This window comes from Ovis aries, chromosome 1, assembly GCF_016772045.2.
Source record: "Ovis aries strain OAR_USU_Benz2616 breed Rambouillet chromosome 1, ARS-UI_Ramb_v3.0, whole genome shotgun sequence".
Taxonomy (NCBI): domain Eukaryota; kingdom Metazoa; phylum Chordata; class Mammalia; order Artiodactyla; family Bovidae; genus Ovis; species Ovis aries.
The window spans coordinates 80,872,411-80,898,957 of NC_056054.1; the positions used below are offsets into that span (position 1 = coordinate 80,872,411).

Here is a 26,547-nt window from a genome sequence, read left to right on the forward strand (position 1 = left end):
TTCCCTTTCATGTTAATAGCTTTAACATGATAATGTTGTATGGCTTTTGTTCCATCTCTTAATCCCTAATATAGATGTATGTTTAGATAGGGCTTTCATGGCACTCTATTCTCAGATTTTCTTCCTGATCTTTCAGCTATTTATTCTCCTTCACTTTGATTGTGAATTTGGAATTTGTTAAGTCTCTCATCTAGGTATTCTTATAACTCTCAGTTGTTTTATTTTCATAATTGAATAAGAAAATAGAAGCCATACCTTGGAAACCTTTTTTCACCCATAAATCTTGTATCTATACTTGTCCCTATCATTTTCTTCTTTCATCCTATCATAACGAGCATAGAGCACTTCATTTTACAAAAGTCCATTTTCAACTTTTTGAGGACTTTATTTCTTAGATTATCCCTTTTCTTATGACTTAACAATCTTTCTTTTTTTCTAACAGATCAGTCCCCTTTCTCAGCTATATAAAATCCATGACTGTCAATTTTTCTCTTCCTTGTCAAACTCCTAAGTTTTCATGACACAGTCTCAATGTCCTCAACAACAGTCGTTTTTCATCTCCTTACTCTGTTATGCCCAGTGTCCGAGTCCCCAAAACTGAGAGAATAAGACGTCCACAGCAATGCAAAAGCATAAAGGCGTTTATTGCTAGCTCGAGCTAGGGCTCAAGTCTCATCCAGCACAGTGGAGTCTTGATGAGAGCCCCGAGCTCTGAATCACAGCTGCTTATATACAGGCAGTCTTTTGTCTCTATAATAGTATAGTTGGCGTGTGGTGATTGACTCAACCTTGGGTCATCGTGGTGATTGACTTAACCTTGGCGTCATCAGGGACCTTGGTGTCATTGGGGACCTTGGTGGGGCTTCCTAGAATTATGACTCATGCTTACAAGAACCTGAGGCTTAGGCCTAGTGTGGCCTGTTGAGCCTGTCATGGCTCAGGTCAGGTCCCAACAACTCCAGTTTCCATCATTACTTCATTTAATCTGCTGTTGTCAACATAATCAAAAATATTTCTATTACTAATACCATATACTCCTTTATCCTCATCTTGCTCTGTTTCACTACAGTATTCAGTATATAGAGACACTCTCACTTCCTCTCTTTCTTTGGTTTCTATGATTCTACTCTTTCTTTATTTTCCTTCTCTCTTGCTGATTGCTCTTTTTCATATTTTTTTTATTGGATTAGCTTCTGTTTCACCTAAGAACTCAGTTGGATCTAATTTTCTGTCTCTCTTAACCTCTCTCTAAGTGATTGCAATCATTTCCATGAATTTATAACACATGCTTTGGCATAGAGACCTGAATCTGCCAACCAGAACTCTTCTTCACATTCACATTTATAACAAATGCTTCACATCTCTACTTCAGTATTTCACAGACATCTCATATGTGACATATCCAAAATGTGACCTTCAATTTTTGTCTTCAGCAAACCTTTTGATACTCTCTGCTGCTCTGTTTCACCACTTACTTAGATACCTGTGATATTTCCTTGATTTTCTTCCCATTCTCTTAACTTGCCCTATTCCCCCACATAAACCTTAAATCTACTAATTTTTATTCAAAATATTTCTTAACTCCTTGCACTTCCTTTCTTGTATCCTCTTCATTTTTCTTACCTGTGTTTCAAAACAACTTGTATCCTATTCGTACTGTTTTACTTCCTGATCTGATTTACTGGATTCCCTGATCGCTCAGTTGGTAAAGGATCCCCCTGCAATTCAGGAGACCCTGGTTCGATTTCTAGATTGGAAAGATCCACTGGAGAAGGGATAGGCTGCCCACTCCAGGATTCTTAGGCTTCCGTTGTGGCTAAGCTGGTAAAGAATCCACCTGCATTGCGGGAGATCTGGGTTCAATCCCTGGGTTGGGAAGATCATCTGGAGAAGGGAAAGGCTACCCACTCCAGTATTCTGGCCTGGAGAATTCCATGGACTGTGTAGTTGGGGGTTGCAAAGAATTGCACAGGACTAAGAGACTTTCACTTTCAGATTGAGTTCTTAAACAATATGTACCAGACTCTGTTCTGAGACTAAAGATTCAATAAAGACCAAAATAGAATACTATCTCATAGTATTATGGGGAGTGGTAAGAAGGAAAGTATAGAAAGTCATGACAATAAGAGGGAAATTTGACCTAATCTTTGATAAATATCTTTGTAGAAGTGGCCTTTGAACAGAGATTTGAATGATAAATTTGAGTTAGTCAGGGAAAGAGGTGAGAAAAGAACACTCCAAGTAGAAGAGACAGAATTTCCTAGCTGGGTGAAGGAGCTGGGTGAGTTTGAGTAACTAAAGATTAGTATGTCTAGAGGAAAATAAAGTTAAAGAGGAGAGTCTGGGAGATGAGGCTTCAGATGCAGACAGGTGTAACTGTCCTGTAAAGAATTTTTGCCTTTTATCCTAAGGTAAGTGGTAATTCACTGCTGGATTTTGGAAAGGTGGTGGTGCTGGTGGTGGTTTTCTAATTTGAAAACATCATTCTGGATGCGTATAGAGAATATAATGATTAGAGAAAGGGCTAAAGTAGATGCTGATATTGCAATGAGCCCCTCCATAATCAAAAGAATAGGCAGTTCTGTTAGTCAGGTATTCTAATAGTAACAATTTCAATAGATATCCCTCATGTTTTATTTTCCTGGACAAGATCTTTAAACTCTAGACAAATATCTTTCCTGTCAAATACTGTTATCCAATAACAGAATGCTTTTCAAATATCCTTTTTGAAGTTTGCAACCTTAAGTTCATAATATTCATCTTCCTTTCCCTTCTCTGGGTGGGCATAGACCTTATTATCATGGTTACTCGACTCCTCTCTTGAAAGGGTCCCTTGGATACAATTTTATATAAAATAAAGCAGGTGGTTCTGATATATTACAAAACTGCTGTGAGTTGTTCCCAGGCCCTGGCTTGTGATTAGTTTCCTTGCATCCATTCTGCAATGCATTTGTTATAAACAATAAAGTCTGACTTTAAATTGTGAGTCTGTGGTGTTTTGTATATAATAACATTAGTAAAATAACAGACTTTGGTCATTTAAGAAAAGGATGGCTAGATAGTGGCAGTGGAGAGAAAAGAACACAGTCAAGAAATATTTAGATGGTAAATTAAGAATGTGATGCTGAATTAGACCCGAGTGACATAAAAGAACAGGGCTTCAATAGATGAAACCAGATTTCTGGTTTGCAGAACTGAATGACTGGTGATGCCAGTCACTGAGTTATGGTACTGCTTATAAAGAACAGGGCTTCCCTTGTGGCTCAGCTGGTAAAGAATTTGCCTGCAATGTGGGAGACCTGGGTTCAATCTCTGGGTTGGGTAGATCCCATGGAGAAGGGAAAGGGTACCCACTCTAATATTCTTGCCTGGAGAATTCCATGGACTATACAGACTCCAGTATTCTGGCCTAAAGAATTCCCTGGAGTGAACAGTCCATGGGTCACCAAGAGTTGGACATGACTGAGTGACTTTCACTTCACTTCACTTCATAAAGAACAGGAGCCACCTGAGCTAAAACCTGGGTTAAGAGCATTTGAAGACAAGTGGGAGCAAACATTCAAAAATGTCTCCAAAGTGAAAAATAACATGTCATATTCAAGAAAATGAAGAAAAGCCAGCATGACTGAAGGTGTGGTATTGGCAAAGAAAGAGCAAAACTGAGGCTGGAGAGCTGGGTTCATACTAGCTAACGTATAGTTCTATAGGTTATCATAATCGGTTGGGAAATTATACAAAATGTTTTAAAATTTTAGTAGTTTTAAGCCTGGAAGTTTGTAGTTTGACTTAAATGCTATGACTAGTATTCTGTGAAAGTGAAAGTCCCTCAGTCATGTCCAGATCTTTGCAACCCATGGACTATATAGTCCATGGAATTCTCTAGGCCAGAATACTGGAGTCTTTGTCTTCTCCAGGGGATCTTCCCAACCTAGGGATCAGACCCAGGTCTCCCACATTGCAAGTGGATTCTTTACCAGCTGAGCCACAAAGGAAGCCCAAGAATCCTGGAGTGGGAAGCCTATCCCTTCTCCAGCAGATCTTCCCAACCCAGAAATCGAACTGGGGTCTCCTGCGTTGCAGGCGGATTCTTTACCAACTGAGCTAAGAGGGTAACTCTTTGTAAAATAAATTGAGATAATGAAAGAGGAAAGAAAAATATGTCAATTTTTGAAAAGTAAAAATTTCTTAAGGATAAGGCCTTGGAATAGACATGTACCTCTCAACCTCTTTATGACTTTTCCCAAATTTAATTAATTTCCAATTACCCTGATTTCTCAGGTCATAAATGTCACAGGATCTCAATAAAAATATTATACACTCAGTACCAGATCACCATAATGATGTGAATATCTTAAAGCAATTCATACAAATTCTTTGGTTTTCCTGTACTTATAAAAGTTATCTTTATACTGTAGTCTGTTAGGTATGCAATAGAATTATACCTTTAAAAGTATACTTACCTTAATTAAAAATATTAAAACCTTAATACTAAAAGAGGCTCTCATCTGAGCCATCAGTGAATTATAATCTTTTTGAAGTAATATCACCAAAGATCACTGATCACAGATCATTATAATAAATATAATGAAAAAGTTTGAAATATGGTGAGAATTGCCAAAATGTATCAGAGAGACACAAAATGAGCACATGGTGTTGAAAAATTGATACTTATAAACTTGCTCATAGACCTTTAATTTTTAAGAAGTGCAGTATTTGCAAAAGAGCAAGGAATGAGACATGTGTGTATTTGACAAAATTCAATATCCTCTTAAGAAATGAAGCATAGAAGGGATGTAACTCAACATAGGGCTTCCTTGATGGCTTTTTGGTAAAGTATCCACCTACCAATGCTGGAGATGAAGGTTCAATCAATAGTATTCCTTCCAGAAGGAAATGGCAACCCACTCCAAAGTTTTGCTGACAATGCTCATGGACAGAAGTGCCTGGTGGGCTACAGTCCAGGGTAATGAAAGAGTTGAAAACGACAACTAAACAACAAGCTCAACACAGTAAAAATCATACACGACAAGCCCACAGATAACATCATACTCAAATGTGAAAGTCTGAGAGTTTTTTCTTTAAAATCAGGAACCTCACAATGATGTCCATTCTCACCATTTCTATTCAAAGCAGTATAGGAACACATTAGGCAAGACAGAGACATAAAAGGCATTCAAATTGGAAAGGAAGAAGTAAAATTGTCTCTGTTTGTAGATGATAAGATATTATATATGGAAATTCTTAAATACTCCAGAAAGATATCTGTAAGAATTAATAAATGAATTCAGTAAACTTGCAGGATACCAGATCAACATGAAAAAAATCATTATAATAACAACAAGCCATCAGAGAAATTAAGAAAGCAATCTCATTTTCAACAGCACCAAAAATAATAAAATACTAAAAAATAATTAGTCAAGGGAGTGAAAGATCTGTTGGCTGAAAACAGTAAAACATTGAGGAAAGACCCTGAAGAAGACATAAACAAGTAGAAAGATATCCTATGTTCTTGGGTTGGAAAGATTAACATTATTAAAATGTACATATCACCAAAAGTGATCTACAGGTTCAATGCAATCCCTGTCAAAATTCCAATGGCATTTTTTCACATAAATAAAAAGCAATCTTAAAACTCATATGATATCACCATATACCTTGAATATCTAAGGAAAATCTTGAGAAAGACAAAAAAAAATCTGAGGCATCACTCTTCCTTATTTCAGACTAGATTTCAAAACTATAGTAATCAAAATAATACAATATTGGCACAAAAATAAGGCACATAGGCCAATGGAACAGAGCCTAGATATAAACCCTCACACGTATAGTCAAACGATCTTTGACAAGGGTGCCAACACCAGTCAGTATGGAAAGGATAGTCGCTTCAATAAATGACGCTGGAAAAATGATTTTCTACATGCAAAAGGATGAAAATAGACTCCTGTCTTACAGCACTGGAAAAAAAAAAAATTTGAAATGACTTTAAAGACAAATGGTGGCTCAGATAGCAAAGAATCTGACTGCAGTGTGGGATACCTGAGTTCGATCCTTGGGTCAGGAAGACCCCTTGGAAAAGGGAATGGCAACCCACTCCAGTATTCTTGCCTGGAGAATTCCATGGACAGAGGGGCCTGTCGGACTATATAGTCTATGGAGTTGCAAAGAAATGGAAATGATTGAGCAACTAACTCTTTCACTTTTCACATGCAAAAGAATGAAACTCAAATGGAGTGCGTCTAGATGCAGGACCAATATATGATAAAGGCTTCATAAAGACACTTATGTTCAATACCAAAGAGATTATACATTCTGTGGTATCAAGCAATGTCATAAGGCTTTTTCAAAAATAGAAAAATCTTTATTTAAACCAAATTTTCTAGAACATTTGCCTTTTGTTCTTATGACTGTATCAAAACAAATTCCTTCGTTCCAATTTGAAAGTAACTGGAAAAAATTCAGGGCCTTTATTTAGGGCTGGTTTAATTGATTTAATCTTTCTCTTCTTTTGTTTCCCTGTGCAAGCCTCTTTTTAAAAATCTAGAGATAAAGAGAAAACAAATCTAGATTTATCTAATGCAGCTTACAGTTTGTTGAAGAAAATTATAAAATTTTAGAAGAAATTATTGAGTGCCAATAAAAATAATACTTTAAAAAACAGAAGGGAAAGTGATATATTAAAAAAAAAAAAAAACAGAAACCTTCAAAGGTGTTTCACAAGAAATTGAACAGATGGGCAAATATGCAGCCTGTTTGCTCTTTTTGTCCTTGAACATGAACTCTGGGGAAAAAGTGAAGTATGGCTAAGAGCCACTCACATAGTTTGTTTTTAGTGTGTTGGAAGAGTTTAGGTACCAAAAGCACCATTTACACTAGAATGAAAGGTAATATTTATTATTTCTCTGTAATTGCAAAATGCAACCCATTGGGAGGGATATTTTTAAAGGACTTTTTTTTTTTTTTGTCATGAAATGCTTATATTTTCTTCAATTCAATTAATGGACATTTTGGAAACACTTTTTTGAACCTCAGTTTCCTCACCTCAGTTTAATTTTAATAAAATTAAAATAATATCTACTTTTTTAGCCTGGTGTATTAAATGAGAAATTGTATAATACACTGAAGCTGAAGCTCCAATACTTTGACCACCTGATGTGAAAAACTGACTTCTTAGAAAAAAACCCTGATGCTGTGCCGGGGTCCAGCCCCGGTGGATCCAGGGTAATTCAAAGGTGAGGACGGACTCAGCATCCTGGAAAAAACTTATTTAATTACAGATATAGAGGAAGATTAGAAACAGTATAGTAGGAGAATTAGTGGAGAAAAGAGGCTGAATAACTGGTTTACATGGAATACCAATCACCACCTATGTAGGCCACAGGCGTCTTTCCATTCTCCCAAAGGAGAGGAGGCACTGAGGCCTCCCCAGTCTGATCTCAGAAGCCCAGGCAGAATTAGCAGGCTTGGTGAATACCCACATTTCAGATGGTAATTCAGCCAGGAAAGTGGGGAGCAAGAAAGAAACGACACGGGGTAATCAGTCTTTCCAGAAACTGATCCGATTTCTTTATTTTTCAGGTTTGTTTATATACCTTTTTGTTATACATAGGGATGAATACAGAGTCACACGGGGGTCAGCAGACCTGACCCTTGTCACAATCAGGTGCTTCATATAAAATTATACAAAGGTCTTATGAGTTTCATCATCTTTTGGCCATGAGGTCTGCTGACATTTTATGGCCCTTTCTGATACCTATCAGTTAACCAGAAAACTTATTTTTCCAGGGGTGATTTTTTCTTAAATCAGGCGCCACCCTCCAAATAAAGTTGCATTCCTATAGGGTGAGGGCGTAGTGAGTTACAATCAAGAAAGGAGTTTGCTTAACCTAAGGTTTAACATGATTAATCTTAAAGGTTAATACATCTTTTTCCTATATGCTAGTTATATTCATTATAAGGGCAGGAATATGAAGTTTTAGCAGTAAATATTGGCTCAACAAATGTAAACCCTTCACCAATGTTCCCCTTAAGATCTATTTTGTTTTAAGATAGTGATAAAGTTACATAGCATAGTGATTAATAGTGATTTATAACAAAGGACAGTGATCTATAACAAAAGAGAAAATTCATTAACTCAAAAGTCTAGTATTGTTAACATCAAAAACTACTATATTTCCTTTTCTATATTCCAAATACATTGATTAATATAGTCCCAGGTGCCTAAGGATATGGAGGCCTGATGACAATCATTGACTCATCAATGAAAAAAGCCCTATGCTAATACTCCAAACTCTCTGTGCTGTTTATGGTTGAGAGGTTGTCACACAAGCTAGTCTGTCAGCAGAGAGGTTTGACCTGAGACATCCTTGTCACACCCAGGGCAGGGAATTAGCAGTAATTATTGGCAGGACAAATGAAGAAACCCTTCACCAATATAATTCCTAATCAACCTACTAATACTATGCTAATGATCTTCTAACTTCTCAAAAGAGTCTGTATTTAGAAAGTTTTAAAACATCCCGTGCCTCTCACAGTTGGGAGGCTGTAAACAATCACATGCGGCCGGATGAGCCTGATCAGGCAGGTTAGAGAACCTCCAGAGTTCGTAAGTTGAAACTCTTGTCACGTCCAGAAATTTTTATTAACTGGAGCTGCAAGTTAACTCCTTCTCTGAGAGAAATGGTTATGGGGAGAGCTCCCCATAAAGTACTTTGGTTTGGGGGTAGATGCTCAGGAACAGGGGGTTTCCTGAGGCTTGATCACGCCTTTGTGTATGCCGAGCTTCCTTCCTCATGACCTTTGCCATGGGTGGAGTTCCTCACGCTGGCTCCCAACAATGCTGGGAAAGATTGAAGGCAGGAGGAGAAGGGGATGACAGAGGATGAGATGGTTGGATGGCATCACCATCTTGATGGACATGAGTTTGAGCAAGCTCTGGGTGTTCGTGATAGACAGTGAAGCCTGGCATGCTGCAGTCCATGGGGTCACAAAGAGTTGGACACAACTGAGTGAACTGAACTGAACTGAATTGATATAATATACTAACCATTATTCCTGGATAAATGCGTATTTCTTCAACTTCTCACTAAATATGTGGTTTTTATTCTTTTTAAAAATTGTTGTTATTTTGTGCTAAGGTATAGCTGATTAATAAACAATGTTGTGATAGTTTCAGGTGAACAGCAAAGGGACTCAGTCATACATAAATATGTATCCATTCTCCCTGAACTCCCTGCCATCTAGGCTACCAGATAATACTGAGCAGAGTTCATGTGTTATACAGTAGGTCCTTTATGGTTATCCATTTTAAATATAGCAGTGTCTGTATGTCCATTCCAAACTCCCTAACTATCTCTTCCCCCATTCTTTCCCCCAGCAACTACAAATTCATTCTCGAAGTCTGTGAGTCTGTTTTTAAATCCACTTGTATCATCTCATTTTAGATTCCACATGTATGGTATGTCACAATATTTCTCCTTCTCTGTCTGACTTAACTTCACTCAATATGACACTCTGTGTGTGTGTGCATGCTAAGTCGCTTCAGTCATGTCTGACTCTTTGTGACCCTATAAACTGTAGCCCACCAGGCTCTTCTGTCCCTGGGATTCTCCAGGCAAGAATACTGGAGTGGGTTGCCATGCACTCCTTCAGGGGACCTTCCCAATCCAGGGATCAAACCCACATCTCCTGCAGCTCCTGCATTACGGGCAGATTCTTTACCACTGAGCCACCAGGAAAACCCATGACACTCTCTAGGTTTATCCATATTGCTGCAAGTGACATCATTTCATTCTTTTTAATGGCTAGGAAGCTGTTATTTATTGTTAATGCTGATGTCAGGCAACATGAACTCTCCTAAAATTTAACTCAAATAAGAAAATCACAAAGCACTGAAATTGGAGCAGAAAGTAAAATGCAACTCTAATTTGAAATCTTGCCAGAGTCAGTCTGTGTCATTAGCTAAATGTTCATTGACAGAAAATCTCTGTCTTCATTTTAGTATTTCTAATTCAGTTCTAGATCATAGGTTGTGTAGGAATGCCACTATCAGAAATGTCAGACTTAGCTTTGTATATTTTCTTACATGTGCTGTAGGGCTACAAGTAAAGTAAGTAAACTCTGTATGTTTTAATCCAAGTGCATATCAATCAATCCAATGTATATTTATTAAGTGCATAGAACACTTTAGGTACTTTAAAACTTGTTATCCATGTTTATGTACCAGTGTAGTTGGGAGAACAAAATAGAACTGCATCACACATTTCTAAAAATAGAGGGAAATACTTAACATTGCACAATAAAATTTAGGTAATGTGTTGTTTGCTGCTCCATGGAACATACACAACCTTGTCATGGTGAGAGACTTGGATAACTCAATGAAGCTATGAGCCATGCCATGCAGGGCCACCCAAGATGGATGAGTCATCATGAAGAATTCTGATAAAACCTGGTCCACTGGCAGAGGGAATGACAAACCATTCCAGTATTCTTGTCTGGAGAACCCCATGAACGGTATGGAGAGGCAAAAGATACAAAACAGGAAATTGAGGCTCCCAGGTTGGAAGGTGTCCAACATGCTACTGGGGAAGAGTGGAGGGCAATTACTAATTGCTCCGGAAAGAATGAAGTGGCTGAGACAAAGGAGAAATGGCATTCTTTGTGGATGTGTCTCCCGTGAAAGTAAATCCAATGCTATAAAGAACAATATTTCATAGGAACCTGGAATGTTAGGTTGATGAACCAGGATAAATTGGATGTGGTCAAGAAGGAGATGTCATGATTCAACATCAACATCAGGAATCAATGAACTGAAACGGACAGAAATAGAAGCATTTAATTCATATGGCCATTATGTCTACTACTGTGGGCAAGAATCTCAGAAGCAATGGAGTAGCCCTCATAGGCAGCAAAAGAGTCCAAAATGTAGTGCAACCTCAAAAATGACAGAATGATCTCATTTTATTTCCAAGGCAAACAATTCAACATCACAGTAATCCAAGTTTATACCCCAATTACTAATGCTGAAGAAGCTGAAGTTGACTGGTTCTACAAAGACATACCAGACCTTCTAGAACCAACACCAAAAATAAAAGATGTCCTTTTCAATATAGGGGATTAGAATGCAAAAGTAGGAAGTCAAGAGATACCTGGAATAACAAGCAAGTTTGGCCTTGAAGTACAAAATGAAACTGGGCAAAAGCTAACAGAATTTTGTCAAGAGAATACTGTGGTCATACCAAACAACCCTTTCCAACAACCCCAGAGATGATATGAATGTCAACAAATGATCAATACCAAAATCAAATTGATTGCATTCTTTGCATCCAAAGATGGAGAAGCTCTACAAATTCAGGAAAAACCAGACCTAACTCAAATTTGTTGTGATTATACAAAGTAGGTAATGAACAAATTCAAGGGATTAGATCTGCTAGACAGAGTGCCTGAAGAATTATAGATGACGGTTCATAATGTTGCACTTCCTGGTGGCTCAGATGATAAAGCATCTGTTAACAATGCGGGAGACCCAGGTTCGATCCCCGGGTTGGGAAGATCCCCTGGAGAAGGAAATGGCAATCCACTCCAGGACTATTGCCTGGAAAATCCCATGGACAGAGGAGCCTGGTCATCTACAGTCCATGGGGTCATAAAGAGTCAGACACCACTGAGTGACTTCACTACAGTCTATAAGGATAACAGTATAAAGTTGCACAGGAGGCAATGACCAAAACGATCCTAAAAAAAAAAAAAAAAAAAAATTGCAAGAAGGCAAAGTGGTTGTCTGAGAAGGCTTTACAAATAGCTAAGGAAAGAAGAGAAGTGAAAGGCAAGGGAGAAAGGGAAAGATCAACTGAATGCAGAGTTCCAGAGAATAGCAAGGAGAGATAAGAAGTCCTTCTTAAAATAAACAATGCAAAAAAATAGAGGAAAACAATAGAATGTGAAAAATTAGATATCTCTTCAAGAAAACTGGAGTTATCAAGGGAGGATTTCATGCAAGTATGGGCATGTTAAAGGGCAGAAATGGTAAGGATGTAAAAGAAGCAGAAGAGATTAAGAAGAGGTGGAAAGAATACACAGATGAATTATACAAAATCATTTTATTGAGCCACTCACATAATTTGTTTTTTAGGTAGAATAGTGACTCAGATAAGCAAGATGGTGTGGTCACTCACCTAGAGTCAGACATCCTAGAGAGTGAAGTTAAGTGTGTCTTGGGAAGTGTTACTATGAACAAAACTAGTGGAGGGGATACAATTCCAGCTAAGCTATTTCAAATCCTGAAAGATGATGCTGTTAAAGTGCTGCATTCAATATGCCAGCAAATTTGGAAAACCCAGCAGTGGCTACAGTACTGGAAAAAGTCAGTTTTCATTCCAATCCCAGATGCAAAGCTAAAGCATGTTCAAATTATCATACAATTGCACTCACGTCATATGCTTGAAAGGTTATGCTAAAATCCTTCAAGATAGGCTTCAGCAGTATGCGAACTGAGAACTTCCAGATGTACAGGCTTGATTTAGAAGAGGCAGAGGAACCTGAGATCAAATTGCCAACATTTGTTGGATCATAGAAAAAGCAGTGGAATTCTAGGAAAACTGCTTCATTGCCTACAGTAAACCTTTGACTGTGCTGATCACAACCAACTGGAAAATTCTTAAAGAGATGGGAATACCAGACCACCTTACAGGTTTTCTGAGAAACCTGGGTGTGGGTCATGAAGCAATAGTTAGAATGAAACATGGAACAACTAAATGGTTAAAAACTAGGAAAGGAGTATGAAAGGCTGTATATTGTCACCCTGTTTATTTATCTTATATGCAGAGTTCCGTTCAGTTCAATCATTCAGTCTTGTCCAGCTCTTTGTGACCCCATGGACTGCAGCCAGGCTTCCCTGTTCATCACCTACTCCTGGAGCTTACTCAAACTCATGTCCATCGAGCTCATGGTTCCACACCATGAGAAATGCCAGGTGGATGAATCAAAAGCTAGAATCAAGATTGCTGAGAGAAATATCAACAACCTCAGATATGTAGATGATACCATTCTAGTGACAGAAAGTAAAGAAGAACTAAACAGCCTCTTGATGAGGGTGAGTGAGGAGAGTGAAAAAAGTTGTTTTAAAATTCAAAATTCAAAAAACTAAGATCATGGCATCTGGTCTAATCATTTCCTGATGAAAAGAAGAGGAAAAGTCAAAGTTAAGGCAGTGATAGATTTTTCCCTTGGGCTCCAAAAATCACTGGTTACTATGTCTGCTACCCTGAGATTAAAGATGCTTCCTCCTTGGAAGGAAAGCTGTCAAATCTAGACAGTGTGTTAAAAAGCAGAGACATCACTTTGTTGACAAAGCTCTGTATAGCCAAAGCTATGGGTTTTCCAATATGGATACGAAAGTTGGACCATAAAGAAGACTGAATCCTGAAGAATTGATGCTTTCAAAATGTGGTGCTGGAGAAGGTTCTTGAGAGTCCCTTGGACAGCAAGGAGATCAAGCCAGTCAATCCTAAAGGAAATCAACCTTGAATATTCACTGGTAGGACTAACACTGAAGCTGAAGCTCCGATAATTTGGCCACCAGATGCGAAGAGCCAACTCATTGTAAAAGACTCTGATGCTTGAAAAGATTGAAGGCAAAAGCAGAAGGGGCTGGCAGAGGATAGATGGTTAGATAGCATCACTGACTCAATGGATATGAATTTGAGTCAACTCTGGGAGATAGTGAAGGGCAGGGGAGCCTGGAGTGCTGCAGTCCTTAAGGTGGTAAAGAGTTAGGACTGAACAACAACAAATAGGCTGTTTGACTTCAAAGGAGGGAAATGATGCATGTTCTGAGATGGTCTGAGAAAGCTTTGTGGAGAAGGAAGGTCTTGATAATTAGATAAGGAGGTTTTAAAAGGAGGATAAAAGAGGAAGGAGTATTCCAAGAAGAAAGGTGTGAAAGAGGCACAAAGGAATGAAAGAGACTGTGTGGTGATAAATAGATCGGTTGATTACTGAGGCTATAGAGGGAGATTTATAAGATACTATTGGAAAATATTTTGGATAAGTAGAAAGAGACTAATACATTTCCCCTCAAGTCTTTCCTATTAAGTTCAATGTATTAATACCAACAGTAGCATTTTCAAATATATGGAATATCTTTACCTAGGCAAGATAATTATATGTTACCATGAAGAAATTCTAGGAACTATCATTCCTTAATTGATATAATCAGAATGAGTTTATTAAGTTTTAGTTTACCTTACTTCTATGGTTTGCATACTCCTCCTATCAGCCCCCAGCTGTGCAGTTTAAATGAAATTAAATTATACTGTAGTCCACTAGCATATAGGTCTGCCAATATATGAACCTTTCAAGTTTGTGTAAATCTTTATTTGTCAGTCCTCACTGCAAGTTTCTATTGCCATGTGTTAAAATATTTTATTTTGAATGACATACTACTTCCTACTTACTATTTTTGTATCACTGGGGATGGAAATAATAAGACTATCCCTTGATTTAACTGTCAGCCAAGGGACACTTCAAGCTTAATATAAAATTTTGGAAAGCCCCTCAATCTGCCAGAAACTAATGGTTTTAGGAATATCCCTGGCTTTGTAGGAGAGAGCTCAATTATAAAATGTTTTCCTGTATCATAATGAGTATTAATAAATTTTATCCAACAAAATCCTTCTTAACTGAAAATAATTTTTTTTTTCACTTGAGAAGGAAAAACATTATTTGTTACAGGGCATTTTCTGCCTTATATATTCTAAAGTTACCAAATCAATGAGGAAATTGGTATCCATTTTTGTTAAAAAAAAAAAAACAGCCAACAAAGGGAAGGAAAATAAAAATGACTAATATTTAGATAGAAATTTTTTCTGAGAAAAGCATATTTTGGTAAATATAGTTTCATTTCATAGAGGTTTAGTTTTAAATTTACCAAATGGTCCCAGTTTCTGGGGTTAAATTTATTGAAAAACCAAAGAAAAGTGTAAGGAAGATAGAAACCAAAACATTGCCTTTATTTAAAAGTTAATAATATAAGAGAGAGCTTCCCTAGTGACTAGACAGTAAAGAATCTACCTGCAATGCAGGAGACCCTGACTTGGGAAGATCCCCTGGAGAAAGAAAGGGCTACCCACTCCAGTATTCTTGCCTGAAGAATTTCATGGACAGAGGACAGTTTTGTTTGTTTGATTGTTTTCTTTTTAAAATTTATTTATTTTTTATTTTAATTGGAGGCTAATTACTTTACAATATTGTGGTGGTTTTTGCCATACATTCACATGAATCAGCCATGGGTGTACATGTGTTCCCCATTCTGACCCTCCATCCCACCTCCCTCCCCATCCCGTCCCTCACGGTCATCCCAGTGCACCGGCCCTGAGCACCCTGCCTCATGCATTGAACCTGGACTGACGATCTATTTCACATATGATAGCATACATGTTTAAATGCTATTCTCTCAAATCATCCCACCCTCACCTTCTCCCAGAGTCCAACAGTCTGTTCTTTACATCTTTGCCTCTTTTGCTATCTCGCATATAGGGTCATAGTTATCATCTTTCTAAATTCCATATATATGCATTAATATACAGTACTGGTGTTTTTCTTTCTGACTTACTTCACTCTTTACTTTTTATTAGTGGGAAATGACAGTCTTAGTAGTGAACTTAAGAATTAAATAGACATTTATACTTAACAAGCTGAACTGGAGCAGGGCCCCTAGAAAGGCAGAGTGACTCCAGAAGAAAAATGCAGAATATCTTTATCAACATATAAAAATCATTGCCAAGAGAAAGAGAAGGAACTAGGCTATATGTGTCCAATATTTCCTTCCAAGCTAATCAAAAAACTACCCACTCCTCTAGTGAGTGAAGTGGCAGAAAGAAGCCAGAGCATTCTGTAAAGGTAGCTATTCCTTAAAAACTAAAAAATAATTCAGTAAGGAAAAATAAATCTCCTTCATGGTTCTTTGTGTTTTAAAGGTGTAATAAGCATTTTGTGTCAAAATAAATAATTTTATTTATTTAGAATTTTATTTATAAAGAATATGAATAAAAAGGAACCTCAATTACTGTTTCTTTCTATACATTTTCTCTATTCTTTACTGCTGCTGCTGCTAAGTCTCTTCAGTTGTGTCCGACTCTGTGCGACCCGAGACGGCAGCCCACCAAGCTCCCCTGTCCCTGGGATTCTCCAGGCAAGAACGCTGGAGTGGGTTGCCATGTCCTTCTCCAATGCATGAAAGTGAAAAGTGAAAGTGAAGTTGCTCAGTCATGTCCGACTCTGAGAGACCCCATGGACTGCAGCCCACCAGACTCCTCCGTCCATGGAATTTTCCAGGAAAGAGTACTGGAGTGGTGTGCCAATGACTTCTCCATCTATTATTTACTACTGACATTTTAATAAATGTCAGCTCTAATAAATTAGAGCTCTCTCTAATACTTAATTTGCTTTGGAATTCCTGGAATTCCTATCTATGACCCATGATTGTCTTTGATTTTATCTCTCTTTTGAAACCTCCCTACCCTTATGCAATATTTGGTCATGCAGAACTCACAAGAATTAGTTAGGTTCAGTTGCTCAGTCATGTCCGACTCTTTGCAACCCCATGGACTGTAGCATGCCAGGCTTCCCTGTCCATCACCAACTCCCAGAGCTTGCTCAAACTGTGCATCGAGTCGGTGATGCCATCAAACCATCTCATTCTTTGTCATCCGCTTCTCCTCCTGCCTTCAATCTTGCCCAGCATTAGGGGCTTTTCCAATGAGTCAGTTCTTTGCATCAGGTGGTCAAAGTTTTGGAGTTTCAGCTTCAGCATCAGTCCTGCCAATGAATATTCAGGAATGATCTCCATTAGGATTGGCTGGTTTGATCTCCTTGCTGTCCAAGGGACTCTCAAGAGTCTTCTCCAGCACCACAATTCAAAAGCATCAATTCTTAGGTGCTCAGCTTTCTTTATATTCCAACACGCACATCCATACATGACTACTGGAAAAGTATAGCTTTAAAGGCTTAATAATGTTTATATTAACTGAATTAAATTTTAATAATTATTTTAAGAGTCTCCTGGAAATAATCTTAACTCAGAGGTGTGACTGCATTGGTAGTAATATCATAATGGGGAAGATATGTAAGTAGACTCTGAGCAGTCTTCCAACCACTAAATATCAGTTTCTGCCTCCTCTATCATTTTTCACTTAAGACTGAAGAATGCTCTGAGTGACAAAACCTGTATTAATCATTTCCACTTACACATCAGCCAAAAAGTTGCTTGGAAGTATTTTTATTTTCTATTTAGTAGTAACATATATATTCCACAGATGGAGACTTATGAATCCAAATGATAGAATATCTTACTTGCTCTCTCAAGAGTACCCTTCAAAAGTAGGTAGAATCTTTTATATTAACAATATTTAACATGGCACATATTCTAGTAAAGGCTTGGTTAAAGGGGTGATAGGGAAAATGCCTACTTTTTACAATGTTGTTATTTAGACTGCACAGGAAAGGAAAATTTCCTCTGTGATGAATCACTGGATCATCAAAAAAGCAAGAGAGTTCCAGAAAAACATCTATTTCTGCTTTATTGACTATGCCAAAGTCTTTGACTGTGTGGATCACAATAAACTGTGGAAAATTCTTCAAGAGATGGGAATACCAGACCACCTGACCTACCTCTTGAGAAACCTATATGGAGGTCAGGAAGCAACAGTTTGAACTGGACATGGAAAAACAACTGGTTCCAAATAGGAAAAGGAGTATCAAGGCTGTATATTGTCACCCTGCTTATTTAACTTATATGCAGAGTACATCATGAGAAACTCTGGGCTGGAAGAAGCACAAGATGGAATCAAAATTGCTGGGAGAAATATCAACAACCTCAGATATGCAGATGGTACTATCCTTATGGCAGAAAGTGAAGAGGAACTAAAAAAACCACTTGATGAAAGTGAAAGAGGAGAGTGAAAAAGTTGGCATAAAGCTCAACATTCAGAAAACGAAGATCATGGCATCTTGTCCAATCACTTCATGGGAAATAGACGGGAAAAAAGTGGAAACAGTGTCAGACTTTATTTTTTGGGGGCTCCCAAATCACTGCAGATGGTAACTGCAGCCATGAAATTAAAAGACACTTACTCTTTGGAAGAAAAGTTATGACCAACCTAGATAGCATATTCAAAAGTAGAGACATTACTTTGCCAACCACGGTCCATCTAATCAAGGCTATGGTTTTTCCAGTGGTCATGTATGGATGAGAGAGTCGGACTGTGAAGAAAGCTGAGCGCTGAAGAATTGATGCTTTTGAACTGTGGTACTGGAGAAGACTCTTGAGAGTCCCTTGGACTGCAAGGAGATCCAACCAGCCCATTCTAAAGGAGATCAGCCCTGGGTGTTCTTTGAAAGGACTGATACTAAAGTTGAAACTCCAGTACTTTGGCCACTTCATGCGAAGAGTTGACTCATTAGAAAAGACTCTGATGCTGGGAGAGATTAGGAGCAGGAAGAGAAGGGACGACAGAGGATGAGATGGCTGGATGGCATCACGGACTCAATGGACGTGAGTTTGAGTGAACTCCGGGAAATGGTGATGGACAGGGAGGCCTGGCCTGCTGCGATTCATGGGGTCGCAAAGAGTCGGACACGACTGAGTGACTGAACTGAAGTGAACCGAACTGATGAATCATTAGCATAGTTATTTTGTTATTTTTTAGCTATTTACATGTGGATTTAATTAGTGTACATATGAAGAAATTACCTTTAGGAATAGGGGGAAAATTTTTAATTTTCTATTAAAGATGATTATGTAGTCAAGTAGGTTACAAATTTTTTTTTAACTTATCAGAAGAATATCCTCACTCTGCCCTTTTTAAAATTAAAACATCATGTGAAATACCAAAAGAAAAATATGGTAATGAGGCTACTCTGTATGGAGTCACAAAGGGATGTTTAGGGGCTGGATTGCCTGTCCTCACATTCTCCCTCCTTTTCCTAGGCAGCTTGAAAACATCTATAGGAGCATGATATGTTTCTTTTAAACTTAAGTATAGGAAGAAACCTTTAAAATATTATATTTTTATATTGAATTTCAATACCTTACAAGGGAAATATTTTTGAGAGGGTGTGTGTTAGTCACTCAGTCATGTCCAACTCTCTGCAATCCCATTGACTGTAACCTGCCAGGCTCCTCTGTCCATGAAATTCTCCAAGCAAGAATACTGGAGTGGATTGCCATTTCCTTCTACAGGGGATCTTCCTAACCCAGGGATCAAACCTGGGTCTCCTGCATGCAGGCAGATGCTTTACCATCTGAGCTAATAGGGAAGCACAAAGTGAAAGTGACTCAGTTGTGTCTGACTGTTTGCGACCCCATGGACTGCATAGTCCATGGAATTTTCCAGGCCAAAATACTGGAGTGGGTAGCTGTTCCCTTCTCCAGGGGATCTACCCAATCCAGGGATTGAACCCAGGTCTCCCGCATTGCAGACAGCCTCTTTACCAACTGAGCCACAAGAGAAGACCATTTTTGAGAGTTTTAACTGTTAAATTTTTGTAAAGTCATTTATGAAATGTATGTATGTGTGCTCAGTCATGTCTAGGTCTTTGCAGCTCCATGGAGTCTGCCAGGCTCCTCTGTCCATGGGATTTCTCAAGCAAGAATATTGGAGCAGTTGCCATTTCCTACTCCTGGGGATCTTCCAGACCCAGGGATCTAACCCTTGTCTCTTGCATTTCAGTATTTGCATGTGGATTCTTTACCACTAGCGCCACCTGGGAAGCCTGTATTATGAAATAATCTGCAATATGTCAAAATCTTCTTACGATTTTTTACAGCACTATTTTTATACAGCAACATATAATGCTGAAAATAAGTAGAATGTAACTCACAAATGGTGTAAAAAGTTGAATAGTTTTCAGTTTTAATAATGCTGCATAATCAATAAACTCAAAATCTCAGGCAGTTAAACAACAAATGCTTATATTTCTTGCTCTGGGGTCTGCAGGTTGAGATATCTCTGCTTCATGCTGCAGTTTACCTGGACTTGACTTCAGGCTGTCAATTAAAGTCACAGCTGATCCATTTTCTTCAGTCAGTGGCTACTCAAAGTATATTCTTTGTATGGTTCAAGGCAGAAATACAGGGACCAAGTCTAATCAGGAAAGGACACATAAAGCCTTTGCTTGCTTCAGTGAGAAAATATTCCATTGATTAAAGGAAGACATGTGGATCAGCCTAAGAGCTATATTTAGTGGCTTTGAGGATAATGTCATTTGAGTAAGAAAATATACTCTATATACTTTAATCTCAAAGTCATATGGAAAAAAAAAACCTTCAGGATTTGGAATAATAACATAGGACAAAAATAACAAAGGCAAGTATATGTATGAAATATCAAACAAAAATCAAACTCAGCTTTTGTCATTGACACTTCATGACAAATACTGTATACAAAATCATCAATGTATTAGTATACTTATATGTGCATGATACTTTCCATTACCATAATTCTGATATATAGCTTCCATAGTTAGCAATAACTTTTAGTGATAATATCTTCTAGGATATTATCCACATGAACCAGAAGATTTCAACATGTGCAATGTGATGTATATTTATCCCTGTCAAGCCTCTTCTCCTCCTTTATTGGTAACAGCACATAGCTTTCCTGTTAAGAAATCACACAAAAACCATATTTCACCCGTTCTATTAAGAAGGCATGAAAGTGAAAGTGTTAGTCACTCAGTTGTGTCTGACTGTTTGAGACCCCTTAGACTGTAGCCCACCAGACTCCTCTGTCCATGGAATTCTCCAGGCAAGAATCCTGAAGTGGGTTGCCATTCCCTTCTCCAGGGGATCTTCTCGACCCAGGAATCGAACCCAGGTCTCCTGCATCATAGGCAGATTCCTTATGGTCTGAGCCACCAGGGAAGCCCTGTCTGTTAATGCATAGTTAGCCTTATTTCTCACCTGCAGTGGTAGGCATGTGATCTAGGATAGGACAATCAAGACAATCCATTTCCTTGTCACAATATTCTGTTCAGGGATGGGTTTATAAACCAAGTCATAAACCAGTGAAGAATTAGTCTTGAGTCTTTGGCTTAAACTGTTGAGAAAGAAGTGCTTGTTTTTTTTCTCTGAGTTTGCCAGACTGGTGGGAAGTAACTGCATTTGAACAGTTTTGCCACTGTGCAGCAAAAGCTTGCCTGAGAATTAAGCCAAGACATAGGAATGCAGAGCCAAGAGACAGAGACAAAAAATGTCTTGAGGTTTTTTTGAGTTTTTAATTCTAGTCCAAAGCTATCTGTATCCCTTACTTCCTAGTCACAAAACTAACATATTATACTTGATTTTTTTAATCACTTCAAATCCAAAGCATTCCTATGAATTCCTATGCTTCTTTTTGCTCTACAGTATCTCTCCAAAATTCTCTTTTCTGGACTCACTTGTCATATCACTTTGCTGGCATACATATAATCCCTCATTTTAAGGGTGATCTAGTCCATGTGATCTTAATTTTTCACTATATCCTAGAGTCAAAATTAATTAATTTGTTATTTTCCCTGACAGTCCAAATTTGCTGAATAAAATAGATTCTTTAGCCAATATCTTTCTTTGCTCAGTTAATTATTCATATCAACACTCTGGTCTCAGTGAAGATGTGTCAGAAGATTCACATGTTTCATGATATGTCTCAAACTCTATTTACTGTGGCACTGACAGCTTGCCCTCAAAGCCTTCCAGATTCTCTACCTGGAAGATATGGTACAACATCTCAAACATAATTGTTTTCTTCTGAACTATGTGGCAACCTGCCATTTTCCTTGTTTGCATTATGGCTTCCTTGATGCCTGTTAAGGTACCATGTGGAACTACCTCTTAACTGATATAGACCACCAGCCCCTTTCCTGCTGATGTTGTTTCCTTGTTAAAAGACTATGCTGTTGAAACCACACTTCCACACCAAAGCCCAAATAGGGCTTTTTAGTGCCAGTCTTGTTTAGTCTACTAAGAATCTCTTTCCTGCAACACTATATTGCCTAAGTATCCAATCATCACCTTTTAATTTGTTTATATGAGAAAGAATTTCACTTTGCATGCATAGTTTCTTTCTCTAGACTTTACCACTCAATCTATGGGAACTTGACCACAATCCATCTTAGAGACAGAGCATTTATATTATTCAGAATTACTCCTTACCTTTAATCATTTGATCAAATTTTGCCTTTATTTTTTTCATGAGTCCTTTCTTCAGGATTTCCTAATTTCTTGGGAAAGAGAGAAGTCTTGGCTCTCAGTTTTTGTTTTTGTTTTAATTAGTTGAATGTTATTACAGTCCCTGATCATGTTAATCCGACCACAAAATATTTCTGACTGGAAATGTTGAGTGTATGGATTTTATGGTCGTTTAATTTTCCTGAATTCTGAGATAAAACTCCACTGTCTCCTCTTATTCTCAGAACAACAAACAACTGTATTACTGCAGATTAAGATAATAGAATCTTAACATTAAAATAGATGGAACATCCTGTGTAGCCAAGCAGAGCACTTTAGAATTCCCAATGATTTTTATAATTTTCTGTTAGAAATTAGAGAGCTGTTAGAATTATTTCAAACATCAGATCTATTCTTTGTTTCTTTTTTGATTATCTAGAATCATCACTCCAGGCTCACTTTGATCCCTAATGTTGTTCAAAACCCCCTGCTCAATCGACAGATAAATAAATCTACTGAGAATTGACTTGTTGCCTCACTTGGTTACCCTAATGTGTTTTTAAGATTAGAAATAGAATGTAAATGCATCAATGCTTATATTGTGAAATATGCTTTACCTCAGTACTGTGATCATTAGCATTTAATTACTTACTTTGTCTGAATCCAAAGTTTTTGACAGTTTTGACACTGCTCTTGATGGTGAAATCTATAGTTTTGAAAAAAATCCAGAACATCAGAATAGATGTTTTGATGCAATACTTTCAATAAGGGGTTTGCTCAGATGCTCTGTGGGCACTCCTGGAGTAAATAAGCCTAAAGATCTTATACTTGGTCAAACCTGAGTCCTGTGATGATGTCCTAATGCAAAAGAAGCCACAGAATTAACTTCTGTTTGTTTAGTCTCTTGATATATCTGATATTCTATGACTGTATATATAATTAATATCTATTGTTAACCTCAGAATAAAATGTCATATTGAAACTTAATTTCTTAAGGCAAAAACTTCAATAATGAAAAATTTTGGTTGGGGGTAAAACCAAGACTGAACTAAAAATTTTGTTCATTTTGAAATTGAAACAGTGAAAATGTTTGCAATAGATAGTTAGGGAAATATTTTGACTGTGAGTTCAGGTGACTCTAATTGTTATTTTCCTTCTGTTAGTGAAGGACTTTAGATATAAGATCTAATCCTAGTTAAATAATACATGATTACACACTTTATAAATATTTAATGCCAGATGTTTAAAAGGTTAATATTCTCACGATAAGGAAAGCATTGTTATTAAAGCTCATTTAGATTGTATTCTTGGGAGATTTTATGGATGTTCTTCATCTGTTTAAATTATTATCAATATTTCTTTTCAGATTATGAATAAACAGTTTGTGCTCAAGTGTTTGCTCATCTAACATTTATTTTGTAATATATACTTCTTATAGGAATATAAATAGTTGCTGGAAAGAACACTGACAACTTCAAAGCAAAATGAGGTTTTTTCTGTTGCTTTCAGCGATTGGGTTCTGCTGGGCTCAGTATGACCCACACACCAAATCTGGACGGACATCCATTGTTCATCTGTTTGAATGGCGTTGGGTTGATGTTGCTCTTGAATGTGAGCGATACTTAGCCCCCAAAGGATTTGGAGGGGTTCAGGTGAGTATTGTTCATTGTATAAGTTGCAGACTTTGCTGTGCTGAAAGTAAGTGGTAGTATGCTCTGTGTCTGAAAGCTGGGACACCATTTTACTTCACAGTTAAGTACTCTAAGTAAAACAGTTTTCTGAGGAAGAAAAAAATTTGGAATTGTCGGTGACTCTATGTTTTATTTCTAAGATAATTTTTTTCAGCAGGATATTTCCAATGCAAGGTTAATATTTTCAAACAATTGTAAAGAAATGTAGTTGCCAAAGATTTAGAAATAATTTTAGACTATTGATTACTTTGTAGAATATTCAGTGATATAAAGTGAGTCATAAATTGATACTTATTAACATTGTTTTATTTGTAGGTCTCCCCACCCAATGAAAATGCTGTGATTACTGACCCTTCAAGACCTTGGTGGGAAAGATACCAACCAGTTAGCTACAAGTTATGTACAAGATCAGGAAATGAAAATGAATTCAAAGACATGGTGACTAGATGTAACAACGTTGGTGTAAGTGACTTAAAGTTTCCTTTAAACATATGATATAGAAAAATAATTTATCTCTCTTGTCTCTTGTTCCTTTTAAGAAGAACAATTTTCATACATATAAAAGTTACCTCATGCTTTAGCTATAAATTAAAATGTAATTGTTACCTTATGTTTAATTATAACTATTTTTATATGTACCATTTATCCACTAAAGAAGATGTAATTAAAAGTTTAAGGCCACAGACTTCAACTAATGTATGTTTAAGTTTTATTTTATAAAGCAGAACATCAACTTTCAACCCTTATGGTTGTACACATTTTGGGGGAACTCTTTTCCAGTTAGGAATTAGAAGTTCCATTTACAACATTTGCTGTTTCTTTTATGTGAATTGTATGGCCACCCATAATTCTTGGATATTCCTTCCCACAAGTACTATGATCATTTGTAATTATTTTCTCTTTGATGAGGAGCATAATGAGAGACAATTGTTCAGTCCCTAAGTTGTGTCCAATTGTTTGTGACCCCATGAACTGCAGCACACCATGCTTCCCTGTCCTTCACTATCTCCTGTAATTTGCTCAGATTCATGTCCACTGAGTCAGTGGTGCTATCTAACCATCTCACCCTCTTCTGTCCTCTTCTCCTTTTGCTTTCAGTCTTCTCCACATCATGGTCTTTTCAAACGAGTCGGCTCTTCTTATCACATGACCAAAGTCTTCGGTCCTTCCAGTGAATATTCAGGGTTGATTTCTTTTAGGATTGACTGCTTTGATCTCTTTGCAGTCCAAGGGACCGTCAAGAATCTTTTCCAGAACCACAGATTGAAAGCATCAGTGCTTTGGCGCTCAACCTTCTTTATGATCCAACTCTCACATCCATACCTGACTACTGAAAAAAAACATAACTTTGACTATACTGACTTTTTCAGCAAAGCGATGTCTTTGCTTTTTAATACACTGTCTAGATTTGTCACAGCTTTCCTTCCAAGCATTTTTTTTTTTTTTGGTCATTGATGCCTTACTGACAGGTGTCACCATCTCTTTTACAAACTAGATTATGGTTTTAAATGGAACGCACAAGGCAATATCTACAAACACCAAGGAAAGTTAAGTATTGCATCTCTATTTCATTTGGAAAAGAGAAGATTCCCAAATCAAGCTGGTTTTGATTCTTGACAGGAAAGGTGGTAGAGATAATTCATGGCAACATATTGATAGACAAAATCCTCAGTAAGAATGCAGTATGGTTGTGTCTACTTTGAAAGAAAGGATTAGATGCTTCAAACCAAAGTGTCAGTTGCATGTCTCTTAGGTGCTTGAATATGGCCATATACCACACTGAGTTCTAGTTTGCATGGGGTATGAGCAAGAAACTTAAATAGACAAGATAGTTTTACAGATCTTGTATACAAAATTTGTTTGTTTTATCCATTCATGAAACTTAAAAAAACAAGTTGAACGTGAAGCCAAAACATACATTTTTCTTTAATATTAACTGTCTTTCCTGGTCCTCCTTCAAATCTGTTTACATTTGCTGTGTACATAATGTTCTAGAACAAATATATTGAGAGAATATTGAATCCCAGGAAATGAGATTTTAGAGAAATAAGTGACCAGACACACAGTTTTTTTCTTTCTTTTTTTTTTAAAGCAGCCACACTAATATTTCTGGAGTGTGGCAGGGACCTCAGAACCAATCATTCATCAAATAAGCATCTTTTAATTTCATTGTTGCAGTCACCATCCACAGTGATTTTGGAGCCCAAGAAAATAAAATCTGTCTCTGCTTCTACTTTTTCCCCTACTATTTGACATGAAGTGATAAGACCAGATACCATGATCATAGTTTTTTGAATGTTGAGTTTTAAGCCAGCTTTTTCACTCTCCTCTTTCACTTTCATTAACAGGTTCTTTAGTTCCTTTTCACTTTCTGCCATTAGAGTGGTATCATCTGCATATCTGAGGTTACTGATATTTCTCTAGGCATCCTTGAATACAGCTTTTGACCCATCCAGCCCAGTATTTCACGTGATATACTCTGCATTGAAGTTAAATAAACACAGTGACCATATACAGCCTTGTCTTACTCCTTTCCCCATTTTGAATCATTTATTGGTTCCATGTAAGATTCTAACTGTTGCTTCTTGACCTGCACTTAGTTTTCTTAGAAGACAGGCTAGGTGGTCTGTTAGTCCCATCTCTCTAAGAATTTTC

The 26,547-nt window shown here is 37.4% G+C and overlaps 1 protein-coding gene across 4 annotated transcripts in view; it reads left to right on the forward strand.

The window, feature by feature from the left end:
• The window catches only part of AMY2B (amylase alpha 2B), a 130,472-nt gene that overhangs the window by 93,528 nt on the left and 10,397 nt on the right, over positions 1-26,547 (forward strand). For all 4 annotated transcript variants that reach the window (XM_060401115.1, XM_060401121.1, XM_060401128.1 and 1 more), the window contains 2 exons: positions 23,640-23,853; positions 24,208-24,354. In XM_060401115.1, the coding sequence (XP_060257098.1) occupies positions 23,686-23,853; positions 24,208-24,354 (315 nt within the window). In that variant the 5' untranslated portion in view covers positions 23,640-23,685. The remainder of the gene's footprint in view (positions 1-23,639; positions 23,854-24,207; positions 24,355-26,547) is intronic.